Source organism: Antechinus flavipes, chromosome 3 (genome assembly GCF_016432865.1).
Source record: "Antechinus flavipes isolate AdamAnt ecotype Samford, QLD, Australia chromosome 3, AdamAnt_v2, whole genome shotgun sequence".
NCBI lineage: Eukaryota > Metazoa > Chordata > Mammalia > Dasyuromorphia > Dasyuridae > Antechinus > Antechinus flavipes.
The window spans coordinates 421,764,767-421,787,738 of NC_067400.1; the positions used below are offsets into that span (position 1 = coordinate 421,764,767).

Below are 22,972 nucleotides of genomic sequence, written 5' to 3' on the forward strand. Positions count from 1 at the left end.
TAACAGACTTAGTTTCCAAACAGATAAAAACCAGCTGTGCAGACACACAACTTGTCTTGTAAAAAATAAATAAGAATTTTTTAAAGACCCAGAAAATTTAATGTTATAAAGGAAATAGAAATAAAAACTCTCAATAAAAAAAAGAGCAAGATAATAAATTTGTGGCTTCTCAGAGATCATGGAACAAAAAAGGAAAATCCAGAATGGTTCCAAAGAGAAATAAAATTTTTAAATGAAAAAAGTAGAGTAAAAATTAGGAGATTAGAAATCTTAGCTACTAAAAAATAAATAAAACAAACAACAAACAAGTTATAAGTCATAAAGAACAATTTCTCTTAATAGATGTGCTATCAGGCAATATCAAAGGAAAGGTACAGGAAAACTTGGAAAGACTTGCATAAACCAATACAGAAAGAAGCAAAACTAGGAAAATAATTTATACAACAAGAACAGAAAATCAGCTTTGAAAGACTTAACAAATGTAATCAATTGAGTGGCTGATCACAATTTTAAAAGACCAGTGATATTTTCCCACTCTCTGAAAAAAAGATGGTAGCACACTCCAGGCATAGAATAAGACACACATTTTCAGACATCATCAATATTGGAATCTGTCTTGCTTTACAATGAATATTTGTATGGGTTTTGGATTTATTGGGATTTATTTCACTATGGAGGGATGTCAGGAAGTAAAGAAATTATGTTAACTGAAAAATATAAAATTTCATTTAAAAAAAGAATAGAGCCTCTGAAAAAATAATTATAAATATGGGATTCAAAAATACTGAGTTTAAGAAAATTAGTGGGAAAAAGTTAAACTTTGAAAAAAAATATATAAAGTCTACATAAAGCAACTGACCTTGAAGACAGAATACTAGAAAATCAGAAATATATTAATAAAAAATTTTAAGATTTTTCTAATGCTATTTCTAGAGTAATATAATCCTAAAGGGATAAGACTAAAATGGATGGAGTTGTCACTGTTTCAATGAAGTCTTCCCTGTCAATAATTATTTTCCATAACTAAATAGAAAATTATTTAAATCTTAATTTTAAATTTTTACTGGCATAGTTAATGGTAGCATACCATCATAATTTACAATAAAATAACATAAATGTTACTAATTACTTAATTTCATAATAGATGATTTTGTGTATTAACACAAATATCAGACTCAGCTCTATCATATAAGTTATAAAATTATATTAAGGGCTTGAAAAGATACAGAAATATTACTATTTCTTCCATTTGAAAAAATATGCATTAAAATATTCATCTTATTTTTAATAGGTAAAACTGTTAGATACAATTCTTATATAGATTAATAAAATTAAGTAATTTTTTAAAACTACATATCCAAATCACAATGTAAATAAATTGTTTTGTAAAAGACTAAAAATTTTGGGGGAAAAAAAGTGTGAATATATATAACTAAATAAAAAAATGAATTGTTTCTTTTGGTTGAACATAATAAACACAAATGAGAAGAAATTAAGTTCTGGTAACTAAATTTTCTCTACTAATTCATCAATGATGAAAAGCAACATATGAAAAAATGGGAACATTCTATTCAAAAATGATGAATTTAAGTGCTGTGGAACTACCTTGACTTTTCTATATATGCAAATGTTACTCAGTTGCCATATCCATTCAATCTTTAGACTCTACAATGACTTCTAACATACAATAGATATCAATTGTTGATATTAATATATGATGTTGATAACTGACATCCAATGTGATTTTTTTCAAGTCATATTAATACATATCTTTTTAGAAATAAAGTGCCTATTATAGAATAGAATATTTAAAAATATTATTTTAATGGGAAAGATATCCCTCAAAATTTAGAAAACAAATGGTCAAATTGGTATCTATCCTAAATGAGATAATACACCTGCACACAGTTTTAAATAAACATAAAAATCTTTCAGCAAACTAAAGTCTCAATTTTTATGACTGCTACTTTACATCTTGCCATTGTAAACATTTTTTTAAAGTTCCCTAAAAGACACAACCAGACAAAATAATTCAAGCACTCTACCTTAACTAAAACCTGGGCCTCATGAAACTCTTGATTCAAAACAATGTACTATATTAAAATTATGAGATTGCTAATATTTACCTGTTTTTCTAGTAATATAAGAGATCGAAAATATCTACTTCCATTTTAAAAAATATTTATTCCACAATCATTAGCTTAAACTCACTTACAAATTATCTTCAATATTCATAATTCCAAACAGTGTAATTCTATTTTAAAGTTTAATTTATATTTATTGCCATTTGGAAGTAAATCAGCTATAAAAATAAAATTTTGATAAATTATTAACTGAAATCAATATTGAAATTATAAAATAGCTCTGCCAATTACTTGAAAATTGTGACTTTAAAGGTAGTAATTTAATTAATTTAATCTAAAATAAGCATTTGCAACAGCATTAGAAACAATGGAAAGCAGCCTGTCAGAGATTGAGTTTAAACCAACATATTACATACATCATATACCAATTCAAAATAGTTACATGATCTAAATATTAAAGATGAGATAATTTTAAAATCGCAATAGAAGCTTACCATATGCCTTTTACAACTGTGGATAAGAAATTAATTCTTAACCAAAAAAAGTTAATTAATAAATTTGATTAAATGAAAAGAGAAGCAGTCAATTGAAAAAAAACCTTTCTATCAAATATCTCTGACACGGTATTTGTCTGATATACAAGATGTATTGACAGCTAAAAGAAATATATTAAATCCAAATAGATAAATGTTCAAAGAATATGAAAAAAATTTATTTTGGTATATATATATATAGAAGTCTTTTTTTGTCAATGACATCATTGAAACAGAGGAATTGACTGAAGATATTCCTCTTTACTCAAAAGATAAGGTATTCCCATCTTTGATTCTACATGTTTTTAATGATTTCCCTTTATTTTATTTTTATTTTTAAAAAATTAATTTTTCAAGTAGCAAATTATTTTAAAATTAATTTGTTCCATACACTACTCGGTCTTTTTAAAAAAAGAACCTAAAAAATAAAAACCCCTCAATACATATCTATATGATCCAGCACAACAAATTGCCACATTATAAACTATCCAAAAATTAGTCTCTGCACGTTAACTAAATCATCTTTCTATGGGATGTTTTACCTTTATCCAATTGGACTATGGTTTATCACTGCATTGATTAAAGTTCTAAAGTCTTTCAAGGTTTGTTTTGTTTTTATAATGTTATTACATAAATTGCTCTTATTCTGATCACTTCAATCTGCAGTTTTTAAGGATTTTTCAAATTTTCTCTGAAATCATCCCTTTTATTATTTCATATATCCCATTAATACTCCCTTATATTCCCAAGTTACAATTTTTTACCCATTCCCAAAGAATGATACACCCAATTAATTTTGGCCTCCCACAAAAAGAATTTGTACAAATGTTTGTATATATGGCTCCCTTTCCACAGTTTTTAAGGGGGGATAGGAAATGCAGCTTACGAGTAACAAAAGTGACAAAGAGAATATACTTTTTTTTTTTTAACTTTCTGAGTTTTGTTTTCCAGAATGGATGGATTAATTCATACTATTACCAAAATTTCTCTTAACATTAAAGATTTCTAGTTCTTCTAAATGATTTGATAGTATTTTTGTACCTTTGTAAATTTCTTTTGGTGGTTTAATAATATACTGTTGGACAGTGAGGTGATAAAGTGGATAGAAAGCTGAATTTTGAATGAAGACCTGAGTTCAAATCTAACCCCAGATACTTACTGGCTGTGTGACTCTCAGCAGATCACCAAACCTCAGTTTCCCCATCTGTAAAATGGAGTTAATAATAGCACTTATCTCCCAGGGATCATCCCAGGGGGATGAAATGAATTAATACATTTTTAAAGGTATTGCTAGTAGAACTCTGAATTGATCCAAACATTCTGGAAAGCCATTTGGAATTATACAAATAAAACAACTCTATCCTTTGATCCTAAGATTCCCCTGCTAGGAACATACCCCAAAAAGAAGTTAATGATGGAAAGAAAGATCCCTTATATACCAAAATATTTATAGTAGTACTATTTGTGGTAGCAAAAAACTGGAAACAAATTAGATATCTATCAATTAAGCAATAACTAAACAAATTGTGATGTATGAATGCAATGAAATATTAGTGCTATAAGAAATGGTGAATACAGAGAAGCATTATATGAATTAATATAAAGTGAAGCAAAGAGAATGAGGAAAAAATATATAATTAATATGACAACATAAATGTAAAGAACAACAATAAAACAATGCCATGAAACTAAAATGACCGGGTAAGGCCTCAAAGACTAGAGTTAAATTATGTGTCCAGGTTCCACATCTAATAAATGTTTGGGACCAGATTTGAACTCATATCTTCCTGACTCAAGGCTCAAGTGCCTTAAGTGGCTGAGGCACTTAATATTAATTATTATCTTCACTCTGCCGAGTATCCTCAATATTGAGGGAAGGTAGAGAAAAGATCAACTGTTTTCTCCCAAAACTTCTTAAACCATTTGCTTTTCCCCTTTAACCACACATCCCAAGAATGAGGGCTCTGCTCTTAATGATCTCTCCAGCTCTCCCTAACTCCCCCTCTTTCCCACCCCTTTTACAGACTTCAACCAGAGCAAGGATAACTCTTTGATCAGGTCAGGACACTTTTCTCTGTAAGATGAGCCTTCACTTTCATTTTGATATTTCTGAAGGCTCTATTAAGAGAAATAACCCTAATTAGAGACCCCTTTGGCCTGTCATCTTCTCTACCTAATGCCTAATTCCTTTTAAACACTGGGCACTTGTATTCTTGGCCATCAAGTGACCCCTTTACTATTTACAATGGGCCATCCCTAACCCCTTTCTGATTAGATTTGTTTCCTCTAGTCTCAGGCTAACACCTTCAAAAGATGGCCAACACTCATTGAAAACAGGAAAGAAATTCATTTCAAATATGTAGAGCAGACAAGGCAAGAGGATTAAAGGAGTATTGTGTATAAATAGTAAAAGGAAGACCAGTTTGGCAGAATCTCAAAGAGTTGGATGGGGAATGATGTCCAGTTAAGCAAGATAGATAGATTAGGGCTAAGTGGCATAGGATTTTTAAAGGTAAATTTTACATATGATCTTAGGAACAACAGACAGTCATTTGAGTTGAGCCAGATACAGACATGATCAGATTAATATTTAAGGAAAATTAGTTTACCAGATATGTGTGTAATGGATTGAAATGAAAGACTAGAGACTGGAAGACTGAGAGAAAGCTTTTGCAATAACTAGCCCAGATATGATGGTGTGAACTAAAATGATTCCTCAGTAGAGACTAAGGATAGATGCCAGAGATAGTGTGAAGGTAGAAACTAAAAGATTAGTATCAGCCAATGAAATTTAACTGAGAAGTGATTATTGCTAATTGAAAAAGAAACTACAAGATTTGGCAACTGAGTGGCAATGAAGAAGGGATGAGAAAGAAATTCAGGATAATTAAATCTAAGTTAAAAGTCTAAGTTAAAAACCTAGGAAAAATCAGGACTAAATGTCTAGATCTGTGATAGATATGCATAAATCTATAAATCTGAGACCCAAATTTTCAGAAATATCCATCCAATTTTGAGAATGAATGACATTATGTAAATATGTAGAAAGCATGTAAGAGAAAAGGACAGAAACTTAGGGAACACCCACAATCAGGAGATGTGCTATGGATGATGAATAAGCAAAGATGACAGAGAAAGTAAGACAGATAGGAGATGAACCAGTCAATAATTCAAAGATAAAGGTAGTCAAATGTAGAAAATAGGTTGAGAAGAATTTCTAACTTTGAAGTTTCGGTTGGTTATTAATAAGATTAGAAGATGCTATAAAGACTCAAGGAAATTAGAAACGTATGAGGAGAAAGTGAAAGGGAAAAAATATGGAAGGAGAAGAAAACAAGCATTTATTAAGCATTTACTGCACGCTAGCACTATGCTAAATGCTTTTACAAGTATTGTTTCATTTGATCCTTACAACAAGTCTATGAAGTCTATGCTATTATTACTTCCATTTTAGAGTTGAGGAAACTGAGGAAGACAAAGTTAAATGTGTCATCCAGGTCCCACATCTAATAAATGTTTGGGACCAAATGTGAACTCATATCTTCCTGACTCAAGGCTCAGTGCTCTATTGACTGTAATACCTACCTTCTGTGGGAAGTTAAAGAATAAATTAGGATGAGAAAAGGCAGACAACAGAAATATTTTAGACTTGAGATCTGGCAAGAGAAGAGAAGCAATAGATTGAAGGAGCAAGGGATTTGAGAGGAGAGGACAATGTAAATTGAATGGCTTTGTTGAAATGGCTAAATATTCAGGCCAAGAATATCAGAACAGAGAAAATATTGAGGGGTGGAGAAATTGGAGGTCTTAATGAAGATAAAAAACAGTGTAGAAAAAATAAGTCATAGAGAAGAGGCTAATAATAATAAGATATACTGAGGTATAAGGATGTCAGAGTTTCTAATTAGGAAGCTAAAATACTTATTGAGTAATGATGGGATCTAGTGTGACCATCCTTACACGTGACTGTGGTAGACTGAAGGAATAGGGATTTAAGATTATTATTATGGAGATTTCCCCAGCTTTTGTATTCACACTATCAAAACTATCAGTTGTTTCTGCCCTTCTGAGAGGAGAACTAGAGAACAAAGCAAAAGATTCCCTTCCTCCCATCCAATTGCAGCTTTTCTTTATATAGGGCTCAAATTTCAGCCATCTCTTCATTGAATACAGCTACTCTGCTAGATTTCAACTCAACTATCATCATTATAACTTCATACTGGGCATTCTCTCATCCTCCCACCCCTACTTTTTTCAGCTTCTCTTTGTGCACTATCTTTCTCAATTAGATGCAAAGTCTTAGGACTTTGTGTTTTTTCATTATTCTCCACCACTTAGCACAGTATCTGACACATGGTAGGCACTTAATGTATTCCATCAGCTGAAGAATCAGAAATCTAGGGAGTGTATTAGAAGTGTCTATATGTGTAACAAAAACCCTTTAATCTAAGGGAAGGAATTGGGGAAGAGAGGAATCAGATGAACAAGGTGCTGGATTAATCTGTGAAATAAGACAGGATGGGTTCATTAACTCATCCCAATCAAAAGCATTTGATTGTCCCTTAAGACAATCAAATCTAAGGTTTGACAGGTTTTAAGGTCTTCTGGAAACCTCTAAAATAAGAAGAAAAATGAAAAAAAAAGATTATCTTTTTAATTCTTTTTTTTCTTAATGATTGTGTATATTATGACATAATAACTTGATTTTTACCTGTGATAAGCCTTATACTTCTGTCTATGAAAAGGTATCATTATCAATGATCATTTTCCTCAGATACCTCCACATACCACCCAAGCTTTACCTCTGATCCACTCAGTTTGTTCATTTTAATTACAAAATCTCAGTTTATATCTCACTTTGATTTTTGAAAGAATAAAAAATAGTAATTTTTTAAAAGTGTAAGGATGGCAGTCAAATGAGTCAATAAATTAGCCTGCCAAATTAAAGTAATAAGTGACAAGATATTATGCCCTGATACATTTGTTAAATAAGATCTGTCAATCAATCAGAAATGGGAACAAGGTTTGAACAAAGCCAAGACATCACTAATGAATAGATCAATCAGTTACAGGCTTTAGACTTTAGAAATCTTTGAAAACTATTGGATGAAGAGAATAATTCTGCACAGCAAGTTTCCTGGTTCTGAATGAAAAAATCCAAGTTATCCCTTTTGAGTCTAAAGAAGGATTCAAGTATCTGGCAACTAAATAGCAGAAGCATCTAGTCAAGCCCTTGGAAAGGAATTGCTTAGACAGAGGAGAAGGGTCCTAGCTTCAGATTCAGTTTCAGTGTCCTTCCTCTTTTCTAACTTTATGAAATTCAGAGAGCCAATAGATTTTGCTTTTCTCAGTGGCATCCTCATCCTAACAATATCCTTGAAATAACTGATGCAGTGTATGAAACTGAAATCAAGAAAAAACTAAATACACTGAGAAAAAAACAGCTTCAATACTCTATGAGGAGTTCAGCATATATGTTATATCATACTTAGGAACCTAAAGACCTAACTACCTCATAAAGGGGAGAAAATAAGATTTCCAACATCCAGGAATTGTAACCTCTTAGCCACTTGTATTTCCAAAACTTGAGTCTACCTTCTTCTACCCTATGTACTGACAGATAAGTTTATCATAAACTTTTGGAGAAAATATATATCACCTATGTAATTACTACACCAAATTGCTAACCAAAAGCTAATTAAATTTAGCTACTTAGCTGCTATCTAGTAATCATGATAAAAATACCAGTGGGGTCTCATGAGTAGTTTAGAAAAATACATCCCAATTCCTTGGAATTGTCCCTGGATCCCTGAAGGGACATCTAGAAACCAACACAGAACCTCCAGATCTGCCAGTACTATTTGGAGTCAAGAGATTCATTCTGGAACCTACAAGCTCTACATAAGTATGGCATTATAATTATATATATCACTAAATAAATTAAAACTCACCAACATCCATAGCGGTTTCCATGAAGCTTTTCTGTCTGGAAGCAAATTCTGCAAGCAACTTCTGTTGTCTTTCTCTAGCCTTTTGTCGCCTAAATTAAACAAAGACAGAAAGGATGTATCACATCTCTAACTCCAGCAGTTTTTGATAATATAATCACTATAATTAAAATGAGGTTTTAGAAAACTCACAAATGGAAAACTAATTTCTCCTAAAATGAAGACAATGCAAATTGTGATAAGCACTCAGAGTGTTTTTAAATTTATTTATTTTTTAATGCACTATGAGCTGTTTTTCCAGATGTTATAACAGCCATCTACAAAGACTCCTACAAGAAATGAAGCCTTGATCAGGGTACAGTTATGATATTCTTTCATTATGATAACCAAACTAAATTTAATTACTTCCATATTTATGTCCTTTCAGAAACATATTAATGGAAAGTAAAAACTTAATCATTACTATGTAATACTCATTATTATATAATATATCCCTTATATAAATTGGAATATAAACTGAAAAGAAATGGAGAGGACTATGTTTTAAAATGCTCATGTAAGGTGACCCAAAAGACTCAGTGCAGGCTAAGTTTATTAAAATTTTAAACTGTAGGCTTAAAGAAACAAACTGCACTAAACTTTTGGGACATTATCATCACTAAAATTTGGAAAGGTTCTGATCGACTAGAGCTTAATAATCAGTTACATTACTTCTTTACATCATGGATCAATGATTTTTACAAACTCCAAAGGGACCAAAAAAGTGCCTCAAAACATCTTTTGCATGCTGAAAACATGTTTATATTTGGATCTTATTCCAACAATTCAGTTATTAAGTCTCAATGCTTCCTTTAAAATCCTGTGAATTTATAGTCCTTGTCTTCATATTCCTCTTCTCTTTCTCAAAAGGTGGTATCTATATTGTCATTCCTACTGTTCCTTCAACAACTCCTTTACTTTGTGTTCTTTCATGTCCAAAATAACCTATCATTAGTATCAATTTGGTTTTCTTTATTGTCTTTCTTAATGAAAAAGATACCCTCCTACCAAAGATCCCCACTATTTTAAGTAAATTCATTATTTTTGCATTCTTTTTTAAATTTTGAGTTCTGAATTCTCTCCCTCCTGCCAATCCTTCACTCATTGAGAAGACAAGCACTATAATATCAATTATACATGCGAAATCATATAAAATGTTTCCATATGTTCCATATTCTTTATGTTGCCCAAAAAAAGGCAAAAAAATAAATAAATAAAAGTGAAAAAATTAGACTTCTTTCTGCACTAAATTCATCAGATATCTCTCTGGAGGTAGAAAACACTTTCCATCATGAGTTTTTGGAAATTGTCTTAGATGACTATACTGATCAAAATAGCTAAGTCTTTCACAGTTAATCATTTTTATAATATTGCTGGTACTATAATAAAATGTTCTCCTGATTCTATTCACCTCACTTTGTACGAGTTCATATAAGTCTTCCCCTAGGTTTTTCTGAAACCATCTTCTTATCATTTCTTATAGCACAATGGTGTTCCATCACAATCCTATATCACAACATATTCAGCCATTCTCCAATTAATGAGAATCTCCTTATTTCCAATTCTTTGTCACTATAAAAAGAATTGCTATGAATATTTTTGTACGTGTGGGTTCTTTCCTTTTTTCTTTGATCTAATAATGGTAGTACTAGTTCATTAAAAGGGTAAACACAGTTTTCTAGTTCTTTGTGTATTATTCCAAAAGACTGGACAAGTATACAACAACAGTGACGGTGCATTAGTGTGCTTATTTTTTCCACATCCCCTCCAGCATTTGTCATTTTCCTTTTCTATCATGTTAGCCAATCTGAGTGGTATGAGGCAGTACCTCAGAGAACATACAAATTTAGGTGATTTCTGTCAGAGTTCTTTAATTTGCACTTCTTTAATAGTAATTTAGAACATTTTTAGTATGCCTTTGGTGAGATAGCTACCACCAAAGATCCTTTACAAAAGGGCAGCAATGAAGAGGCTAGTTGCATCTAATGAACCAGATTAATAAGAAAAAGTACACTCTCACAAAAAAATAAAAACATTGATTAAAAACTATTTCACATAATAGATGTGGTATTCTGTAGTACTTGAGCTTTCCTCCACTAGAAAGAAAGGTCCTGTTTCACTAATGTATTCATGCTTCCAGCCCCTGGCAAAGAATATATAATAAATGGTTTTTTTTGGATTTTTAATTCTCATCATAAAACTATAGTTTTTACATTCAATATTTCAGCTACTTAAATTACCATTCTTCATTTACTATTTATGAAAAGTGTTCCTCAGCTTGTAAGTTGATTTATTCCAATAGTTATTTATAGTATTTTCAGTTTGTATGGATGAATTAGACACAGGAAAAAAACTGCAAGAAAAAGGCAGATTATTCTGGAATGTACACTAGTTGAGAATAGAGAATAGTTATAAGAAAATACGCTAAAGTACCAAGACTAAATCTATCTCTATTAATATTTACTTTCCCCTAACCTAAATCTTTGCCCTCTAAGGCCCATTACTTGTTACATTCCTCTTTTGAATTAAAAGAAGACTAAAGTCCTATCATCTTTACCTTTATGCTTTTTCTTCTTTCTAACTCAGCTTTCCTTACTGGAGAACTCACCCCCTATACACAGCTTCAGTTACTTCTACATGAAAGATTATCAAATTTGAATCTGGAGTACAAGAATTTATACCATTCTCTTATAACTACATAGAAATTCGCTACAAATACCACACACATGATTTTAATAAAATTTAACTTCTAACATAAAAAGTAAAGAATTTCAGTGAAATTTATCTCATTATCTAGATGGGAGCTAGCTCAATGGTTATCTAGTCTAAATTCATTTTACAGAAAATGAAGTTGACTTGTGCGATGAACATCAGAGACAATACTTGAATACAGACCCTGTAATTCAAGTCAGTTGTTTTGATTATATTAAATTCAATCTTCTCATTTTTTTTCTTTCTTTGGAGTTGATACAGATTTTGATATTTGTCTGAAGACATCAATGGGCTGACTATATACAGACGGTTGATTTGTCAATCATTCAGCATTGATAGCCACATTATCAATTATTTGTTAAAACAATGTTTCATTTTTTTTTCAATGTTTCCTTTTTTGTGATGTTGGGTGCTTACTATAGTGTAGAGGGCTGGAACTCTGAAAAGATGTATTTGAATCTAAGACAGCAGAACACTTAAGGCTAATTACCTATTCAAGGTGTGATAATAGTTCTATAAACATATGGTGATATGATAGCTTCCTTATAGTAGGGGATCTTTGGTAGGAGGGTATCTTCTTCATTAAGAAAGAAAATAGAGAAAACCAAATTGATACTAATGATAGATTTGTTAACAACTGACATTTCTATTATGCCTTAAAATTTCCAAATATCTTTATGTACCTCATCTCAACCTTGTGAGGCAGGTACCATGGATATTATCATCTCCAATTTTACAGATGAAGAAAAACTGAGGATCACAGAAGACTGCAGAAATGATGAAAAGAAAAATGATGAAATGAAATGATAAAAACTGAAATAAACAGAACCAGGACAAAACAATATATGCAAGGACCGCAATAATATAAATATTGGGAAATTTTTTAAACTAAATACCACATAAGTATAATGACCAAGCCTTTCGCCAAAGAAAAACTATAAAAATGGACTTCATTTGCTTTTTGTGAAAACAGGGCTGGTAGGGAAGGAAGTGGGGAAGGGAGTTATTATAGAGGTAGAACATTAATACATATACTATTCCAAATCTTTGTAACTTCTTCCTGTTGTATACTTTGAACCCAAATTAATTAAAAGATTTTCCATAAAAGTAACAAAGTCTTAGAAGTGGCAAAACAGTTACAACCAAGAATTAATACTATCATTTGTATGTAATAGTCATTTGTTAAGATGGTGACTACATAGAGGCTTTGTATTTTTTGTATTTTTCCAGAAAACCATGATTTTTTTTTTCTCCTTCATGAATTTCTCCTCAATCTAGGTTATGACTTTCCTAAAGTAGGCTTAACTGTAAATAGAGACCCTTAATAAGAAAACATAAATAAGATCTGGCAGATTCAGTACAGCTCAGTAATTTTCCATTATAACCCAAGATGCTAAGATATTGAGGCTGAAAGATACTACAACCAGCTAGAACTCTATTTTAGCACTCCATTTTGGTTTCTATGGAGATCAATTATCAATGACAGCAATGTCTGTAAGTTAAAAAAAGCTGAAAATAGGTCATTATCAAGTGTTCATAACTGTTCAATCTTCATTACTACTAAATTATATCTGAAATCCAAAAATAGATTAAACATATAGTATGTAAGCAACATAATTAAATCCAAACAGATTTATCTTAATTCTAGTCTATCACAAAACACTTCTGATATCTGAATTGGTTTCAAGTACTTATTAATATCACCAGTACTCAAAGGAAAATATTTTTAGATAAGGTAACTAAAAACTCAGGATTTCATTTGTATTTTATCAGTTTTATGGTTTTTGTTCAAAACAAAAACATTCATATTATGTATATAAAGTGTCATATCTATTACAAAAATTACAGAACTCTTTAGTAGTATGAAATATACTGTGGTTTACTGAATATTTTTATTCTGTAAAATAATATATACTTAGATTCCTAAATCATAAATACAAATGATGTTAGCATAAATTTTTAAACACATCTTGTATTCTAATTCCTAGTTTAAACAAAACAATTGTGTGATTTATTTTTTTTATTTTATATGTATGTGTGTGTGTATATACTATATATATAATTATATAATCAGTCTTATTAGCAAAAAAACAATCAGGACAACAATATCATCATTATCACCTCCTCATCACCATTATCATCATCGTCATAGTGCTTTCAGATTTACCAATATACTTTACAAATATTCTTTCATTTAAGCCTCACAATATTCATGAGGTAGGTATATCTACTATCTCCATTTTACAGATGACAAAACTGAGTCAAGTAGAAGCTAAGCAACTTGTGCAGGTTCACACAGCTAGTTTTGAGACAAGATTTAAAGTCGGATCTCTCTAAGCTCAGCATTCTCTTCACTCAAGCTGCCTACATATTTCTTAATCATTACAGAGGCATCAGACAAATAAAATCAAATTTTTTAAATTGAATATTTTCACAGGTGACCCCCCAATGCAGCATATATGGCAGTGATTGTTTTAAATCTCTGAACTCTCCCTTTGTTTTATCAACATAGACTGACCTCATTTAATCTTATCAACTATTTCATTGAGTATCTTTTTAAAACTTATACCTACACACAGAGCTATATGCACAGCTTATATATAATTATGCCTATGCTCAATAAAATTGAATTAATGTGGGTAGTAGTTATGGGCAACGGCTTTTTCATTTTGGGGGGAAGAGGGGGAGTTGGCTGGGCAACTGGGGTCAAGTGACTTGCCCAGGACCAAATAGCTAATAAATATTAAATGTCTGAGGCCAGATCTGAACTCAAGTTTTTTCTGACCCCAATGCCAATACTCTATCCACTGTGCCATCTAGATGCCCCTTGGCTTTTTTGTTAAAGCATGAATGAACTCCCCTTTTTCCAAGACCTTCATGATTATACATCTAGCTGCTATTTTTTATTCATGTTTTTTTTTTGTTTGTTTGTTTGTGTTTTTTTAAGGAAAAAAAGAGTTTCATAATTTTTTTTAAAGCTATAGCATTGCTATAGCATTAAAACCAAAAGAGATTGGTTGGACAAAAGGTGTCACATACTTTGTGGATTATCTATACAAACTTCTCATTTCAGGACAATTTAATCCAATAAATCATATTTTTTTTTGCTTAAAGATGAAAAATCCCATTTTATTATTATTATTATTATAAATCAATAATAATATATGTTATGGGCCAGAACTTGAAACAAGGTATTAAATGGAATTAATGAGACAATGGATATCTAGTTTAGCATAGTTCAGTATGATTGATTTAATCTTACAACAAATAATGGTTTCCTAGAGATATAAATTGGCTTATTGATTGGCTTATACTTAATGTGGAGCATATAAGCAGGGATTGAGAGCCACAAAAGAGAAGGTTTCAGAGGGCAGAGAAGACAGGCAAGAGCTCAAGCTCTCATAATCAAGGACAGACATTCATTTGATCTTCAGTCAGGCCACTGGTGGTAGGCTCTCCTGCCTGAGAACAAGGCCAGTCTGAAAGGCTCTCCAGAAAACTCCAGAAAAGCCCCAGGAAGGCGATAATAAGGAATCTGGACTATAAGAAAGCTAACAGGGCCCCAGGAAAGGAGACAAGACTTTGAAAGAGATAATAAAGGATTTGGACTTTAACCCCTGGCTACTCTTGTGATTACTGAGCTGAAAAGATGGCTGCTCCCTCATTGATACATTGTTGGTAGAATTGTGGATACATCCAGTCATTCTGGAAAGCAATTTGAAACTATGCTCAAAAAGCTATCAAACTGTACATACCCTTTGACCTAGAAGTATTACTACTGGGTTTATATCCCAAAGAGTTTTTTTAAAAAGGGAAAGGGATCTGTATGTGCAAGAATGTTTGTGGCAGTCCTCTTTGTAGTGGCCAGAAACTGGAAACTGAGTGGATGCCCATCAACTGGAGAATGGCTGAATAAATTATGGTATATGAATATTATGGAATATTACTGCTCTGTAAGAAATAATCAGCAGGATGATTTCAGAAAGGCCTGGCGAGACTTACATGAACTAATGCTGAGTGAAACGAGCAAGACCAGGAGATCATTATATACTTCAACAACAATACTATATGATGATCAATTCTGATAAACGTGGCCCTCTTCAACAACGAGATGAACTATATCCGTTCCAATAGAACAGTGATGAATTGAACCAGCTACACCCAGCAAAAGAACTCTGGGAGATGACTATGAACCACTACATAGAATTCCCAATCCCTCTATTTTTGTCTGCCTGCACTTTTGATTTCCTTCACAGGCTAATTGTACACTATTTCAAAGTCCGACTCTTTTTATACAGCAAAATAACTGTATGGATATATACATATATTGTATTTAACTTAAACTTTAACATGTTTAACATGTATTGGTCAACCTGCCATCTAGGGAAAAGGGTGGGGGGAAGGAGAGAAAAAGTTGGAACAAAAGGATTTGCAATTGTCAATACTGAAAAATTACCCATGCATATATTTGTAAATAAAAAGCTACAATTAAAAAAAAAGAAGGCTGCTCCCAGAGACCCCAAGAAACTGAACAAAAGAACATTACAAATATATTGCACAAAATAGTCTTATAAACCATTTCAAAACTGAACAATAAATAACTTTTAGGTTATCTACCCAATGCTTCTATTTCTTAGTTTGTATGCTGAGTGTTAATTATGAACTCCATTTATACACATGAGACAGATAGAAATCTCAAGGTAAGGCTCTCAAGTTTCTGGATTTTTTATTTCATGTGAAGATGTCACCTGTAAAACTTCATTTATTACTATTTTTGATGCTCAGTTATAAGGAGTATTATCTCTTGAAGCTTTCCTAATAGATAATTCTTTTACTTTAAGTAATTATATTCAATTTTAGAAAAATTCAAGACAAAACAAAAAGGAACCCTGCTTTTAAAGAATTAGAAGATGACCACTTCATGGAGTCTTAGCTGAAGAAAATCTACACCCTTTAAAAATATTATGGAATTTGTTTCCTGTCTATTCATCAGGAAGAGTGGTTCCTTTTCCTTTTAAATAAAGGAAATTCTACAAAATCAAGACATTTCAAGATACTACAAAATTACTTACAACTACAGCTAAGACTTTCTCTTCCAAAATGCAAATTATCTTTATAATGGCAAGGTGGGTTACTTCAGGCATACATCAGTAAAAACTGCAAACTGCATTTCTATAGAGTTTTTAATTTTTAAAATACACACATTGGACTGGATATAATACCTAATCACTACAAGGTGATCATTAATAGTGGCCCATAGGGACAGAGGGAACACAAATAAAAATGTCATTAATTCCACTAATGAAATCACTAGTTTGCAAATAGGAAACAAGTCTTTATAATCATAGTTTCCACAATTCATGAGATTACTCTTACTATTATTGTTTTAAGTAATAATCAATAAATTATAGGTTTCACCATTTATATTTACTGAATTATAACTATTCACTACTTCGCAGGATTGTTGGAAGGAAGTGTTTTGTATATTTTAGAACAATTATTATTTTTGTCGATATTGTTATTACTATTATTACCACTGTTATACTCTTAACTCTGATCTTTAAGGACAATAGAAGAGATAAAGTAAAATAAATGACAAATTCTAGAAGTCAATCTTTAGAATTAAAGTTAAATTATGCCCTGAAATTAGCCATTAAATTTGGGATACAAAGATGGTCTATCCAGAAAAGTCAGAACAAAATAGTAATAAATAAAATTCATATAAGTAATTACTTTCATTTCCATTTATCTAAAATTTAATATGCCTGAAATTACTATTGGACTTCTGGATAGTAAAGAGATTCTTAAAGCTAGAGGAAAAATTTTTAATGAAAAAAATACATATAATTCTTCCACACATTTTTGAAAATTTAAAATTCATTACCTTTCTTCTTTGTCCAAAGTTTTCTTCTCTGCTGAACTGGCTTTTTTGGGCGGTACAGGAGGGGTCACTTTCTTACATATTTCTTCAATGATGCGCTTGTTCAATCTGCTTTGCAATGCAGCTTTTAACAAAATTCTCTCTACTGCAGTCATGCCATCTCCATGACTGTATTTGGGAATTTCTGGTTGGATTAAAATTTCTAGATCATCTAACCAGGGAGGATAGTAAGAGTTTTGTTTTCCTGAGAGTTTGTGGTGAAGTTTGATTAACAAAGATAATATACTTTCTTTGATTTCCAAAATAGCTGTAGTTAACTGTGGAGTTGAACCAGGAGCAGACCATTTATTTGATGTTTTGGGACGAACCACCTGATTTGCTTCACCACTATTACGATTAATGATCTCCTGAAATTTTTTTCTACGTTCTGCTACTAAGCTGAAAACTTGAGCTGTACCTGAATTCTACCAAAAAAAAAAAAAAAAAAGGAAAAAAGAGCAATAGAAATTATACAATAATCAATTTTTAAAGCATCAGTGTTAATTTTTAAGGGAATATCTAGTCTTTTACATATGTTTAAGTATGTTAAAATATCCTTATTATTATAAATATTTTCTTCATCTCCCAAAGAAATGTCATTGTTTAATGCTAAGTATAAACAAAAAAAAGTACATACTACAAAGAATAATGTCCAAAACACTAAATTTTTTTTAATGTTTCTGCAATACATGTTTATATGCACACAAAAATTTCAGTTATACTGACTACAACTTTGCCTTCATCTTATTCTATTTCTTAAGGAAAAATATGTGGTCCTTGATATATAGCTCTCAAGCATATTTAATAAATATGCTAAATATTTAATAAGTAATTCAATAAAATATCATGTAAGAAAGTGACTGACTTCAATAAGTCATTTACCAAAAGAGCAATGACTAGACTCATGGCTATGAGGTACAAAATCAATCTCAAAGTTTTTAAACCTTGCATCTTATTTAAATATTTAAACTTTAGATTATTTTAAGCCAAATTTTCAAAAAACTTCATTCATCCAAACTTTTTCTTTTTTGAAATTTCTAAGACATTCTAAAATAGACTACTATTTGAAAACTAGTTTTTTAATGTTTCAAACATGATTATTAGATTTTTGTTTATGTTGGGAATAATCCTAACTAATAAAAGCTCAAATCTACTGTAACAATGGAATAAAATGTCACCAATTCACCAATAAAAATTCACCAATGAAAACTGGCTAAAATAAGTATCTAGCTCATTCCTTCCCATTTGGTGTCATTTAAGTGTATATAAAGAAAAATGTAAAACCCATTGTCCTTATGTCAATTTATTCTGTTTTTAAATTCCATAACTTAGAAAAGAGTGATATTAGTAATAAACTCTCTGTAATTTGTGTAATTGATTTTTAGTAATAATATTAACTAACACTTTATATTTATTATATATATTTTATATATATTATATATATTTATTTTTATGTATTTATATTTATATATATATTATATATATTTATAGTTTGCACTGATCCTTACAAACCCTTGGAGGAAGGCACCATTATTACTACAAATTTAGAGGGTTTAACATATCTAACCTTTATAGGCAAAAATGTAAACTGTGAGGTATGATTTCTGGGATGATCTCATTTAGTTCCTACAGCCTGTAAATATATACCTTGGTTGTAATCACAATGAAAAGGAGCTTCCAATATATTCATTACCTATTTGAAGGAGAAAAACAGGCATTTTCTCTACACTTAGCAAGTATCTTGCATACTTTAATTAATACTAAAAGAATAATATGTCTTACAATTTAAAATTTCTTAGATTTCTGAATTTTCAAAGACAACATCTAAGATTAATACTGATTAATTGTAAGTTTTAGAGAAAGCTAAATTGGAAAAATACTATGGGCAATTATTTCTAATACTATGAAAGGAACAATTTAGTCAACTGAAATGATGAAAAAATATTGTCTACTTAGTGCAGCAAATAACTAATTTTTTGTTTAAAGAACTAGAATACTTTTTAAACTAAGTATTTCTTTTGATAATTTGACTTATCTCAAAAGATCTGAACTGACACTATATTAAAATCAAAATTAATTCTTAAAATTGTTTTTCTATTAAGATACAAGTTAGTTTAAAGGAATGTTTTTTAGGGCTGACATAAAGGCTGTTCTAAAGTTATCTGAGGTTGTAATTTGTTAAATCATATCATTTTTCAGAGTAATCTACCAAAAGCTTTATATATCCATATACAATGTTTTAATCATAGAATCAAAAATCTTGCAAAAGAACTTGGGGACACAGACTTAGAGAAGTAATTTCCACTCAACCAGTAAGTGTCAGAAGAAAGAACACTAATCTTCCTGCTTCCAAAGAGGGCTTTCTCTATCAACTACAGCACACTACCTCTGTAGCAAAATAAACTATCAAATAATTCCTCAGCCTGCTCTTTCTATAAGTATTTTTAAAAACTCAAACATTAAAAAACACAAAAAAACCCTCAAACATAAGGTTCATGATATGATCCTAGGTTGCAATTTTAGTGCCTATTCTGGTACATTCAATTGATAACAGTCCTATTATCTGAATGTTCAGATCAAGTCATCAAAAAGGCACAACAAAAATAGCTCTGCTATCAAATAGCAAGTGAATGATTTCACAAATGGACCAAGTTAATTATGTAAACTACTAAAAGGCTATGGTAAAAACCTTTCCCCACTACTGTCTTTTTCATTAAATATCACATGTGAAAACTTGATTGTTTTTTCATTTAAAAGTTTTAAGTTAAAAATGTAATAATTACCCAATTCATTTTCCATCACAGTTTAATTTTACTCAAAGTTAAATTGACCTCCAAGGAAGCAAAATAACTTATTAGTCATTTCAAACACGCATGCTTACAAATACAAGTTTATTCAGAATTAGGAAACTATACATTCAATCTTTTTAAAGATGTTAGTAATGTCTCTAATGATTTTTTATTTTTAAAGGCCCAAATGCAAAGCAAGCCTAAAATTGTTTCAATATTCCACTAGCACTAACAGAAAAAGCCTATTACAAATATCAAAGTGTTCAGTGTTTTTTAAAATTCAATAATATGAAGTTTTCTTTAAAATACGAAAGCCTACAAATTTAAATATTTAAAAAGAAAAAGGTGTTTAGCTCATATTAAGAAAATGGAAAGTTCATGGAATTTTTTCATTTCCATTTAAAGTCATGTTGCTAGTTAATGCAAACAGCATACAAAACTACCTCTCTTTGAAGGACTTTAGGCCGTCTTGAACTCTGGCAATTGAAGGAAAAAGATTTGTAAGAAAGGACAATGTGATAGATGTTTGTGGGCTGAGAAGCATCACAAGATTTAAAAAGTAAGCATATTTTTTCTTATATCTATGGAATGATTGGAGAGAAAATATACTAGTTCCATGACACAAAACAAAGCATCAACTATATATCTCTCAACTTATGAGAACCATCAACATAGTAAGGTTTCTTTCACACTTACCTGTGTAGAAGCAAAGCTATCAGAACTGGTACTTGCAGGTGGCTCTCTCTTTACTTCGGGAGCTGTTTCTGGAACCCTTACTCTCACATAATTTATAAAGTGCCTCATGTTAGATACTAAGTTACTACCAGGAAACCAACTGTCATGGCAACGTTCTTGTCCACCCACAGGTTCCTAAAACATAAATATTACAGTCAGGAAGGAAGAAAAGGAGAAACAATAGGCCAAAATAATTAATAAAATGGTAATCAAATATTGGATTCCTGAAGATCTAGTAAAAAAGATTTTTTTAATGTTTATCTATTTCAAACTTCAAATAATACTGTGTTACAAAGATAACTACCTGGATGTACTTCCCTGGAATTTTCCATCATGTCCCAGGGAACTCTTTATTCTGAAAATTTAAGTCTTGAAATTCATACTTTGTCAGTACTCCTTGATCCTCCTTCCTTTTGATTGGAAAATAGAGAACTTCTCCCAAAATCTCCATTTAAGGTAGGTATTAGGCTCTCTTTAATTCCCACCAAACTGTATTCCCCTGAATTTCTCCATCATGCTCCTGCACTAAGTATCTTGCTGCTGTTTTTTAGAGTCTTTTTTTGTTTTCTTTATCATTAGATTGTAAATTCCTTCAAGGCAGGGACTAAAGAAAAACCTAATCCAAAAGTTAGAACTAGAGATAAGTCTTAAAAAAAAATCAGGAATTCCAAAATGGAAAGGAGGAAAAGAAATCATTTCAAATATAGAGAAAAGCCAGAGCAAAGATACAAAAACAGCACATCAAGAATCATATTAGAAAACAAGACAGGAAATCAATTTAATCAGACCACAGAATATATGGAAATGGTTTATGTGTAGACTGGAAAAGTAGACTGGGGTTAGACTGTGAAAAGAAATAAATATCAAACATAATTTGTACCTGATCCTGGAGGTAAATTGGATCCACTTTATTGAGTAGGATGTGAGAAAGGGAGAAATAGTCAACATGCACTTTTAAGAAAATAATTTGGTGACTATATGAAAGATGTATTGAAATGGAAGCTTGAGGTAAGGAGACCAATTAAGATGGGCTTTGTGAGGAAAAGAAAAAAACTTATGTGAGAAATACTGTGAAGAGAGAAACAAGAACTGGAGACTTACTGTGGTCTAGTCAAAGACATCAAAGTCAAAGATAATGGGTTGTTAATCTGGATGACTAAAATAATAATTGTGCTCTCAAAAAATATAAGGAAATTTAAAAGGGGAAAGGAGAGCTCAAATGGAGCAGCAATCAGATTTTCCAATGGATAAGACCAGTTTGGAAGCACTGAAAACTTAGAAATCTCCAGTCTCTCCTTGAGATCTTGAATAATACAACAATCAATACCCTAAGAGAGCAGTGATAGAACTGGCCCAGACTTTCCCTCCAGAAGTGATGCAAAGCTTGTCCCTAACAATAAATCCAATGTTAGAAAATAGCTGGAAGAATGAAAAAAAGAAACAAAAAAGAATGCTACCACAATGAGCTATTATGATGACAAGATCGTTCAAAACAAAAACTCAAAAGAAGAGGATGACTGCAACACATCCACAATCAGTTCCTCAGAGGAAAAAAACATGAGCACAAATTCAACTAGAATTCAGAGTTTTGTTTTTTTAAGAGTTAGAAATTATTCTCTTGCAAATGGGACAAGAACACTTGAGAAAAGAATAGAAAAGGAATTAATACATTGTAAAAGGTACAAAACTGTGTCTAAGGGAACAAAATCCTTGAAAACAAAACAGATCAAATAGAAGACAATGACTTCTTGAAGGAGGAAGAAATATTAAAATAAAGTCAAAATTATGAAAGGAAAAAAAAAGAAGAAAAGGTAGGACATATTTCATAGCAAAAACAATTGGAAAATAGACTGAGGAGGAAAAAGTTGAGAATCATTGGATTATCTGAACTCCATAACCAAAAAAAAAAAAAAAGAGAGAGAGTTTAAATACCCAATTTCAAGAAATCTGACCAGATCTCTTAAAAATAGAAAGAATCCACTGATCACTTCTTAAAAGAATATATTCTGTATTTATTTTAAATGGAATTTCTTTTTCTATCTCTTCCTGCAACTTAGTAGGTAATATGAAGAAATGCTGATGTTTTATGTGAATTTAATTTATAGCCTGAAATTTTGCTGAAATTATTCTTTCAATTAATTTTTAGTTGAAAATCTAAGATTCTTTAAGCATAATATAATATTATCTATTAAAAAATGATAATTTTGTTTCT

General features: G+C 30.9%; 1 protein-coding gene across 1 annotated transcript in view; it reads right to left on the reverse strand.

Annotated features, from left to right (window-relative positions):
- The window catches only part of UBR3 (ubiquitin protein ligase E3 component n-recognin 3), a 266,439-nt gene that overhangs the window by 102,595 nt on the left and 140,872 nt on the right, over positions 1 to 22,972 (reverse strand). The window contains exons 22-24 of the mRNA XM_051986192.1: positions 20,722 to 20,895; positions 17,201 to 17,661; positions 8,569 to 8,657 (exon numbers count right to left, since the gene is read on the reverse strand). Coding sequence (XP_051842152.1) covers positions 8,569 to 8,657; positions 17,201 to 17,661; positions 20,722 to 20,895 — 724 coding nt within the window. The remainder of the gene's footprint in view (positions 1 to 8,568; positions 8,658 to 17,200; positions 17,662 to 20,721; positions 20,896 to 22,972) is intronic.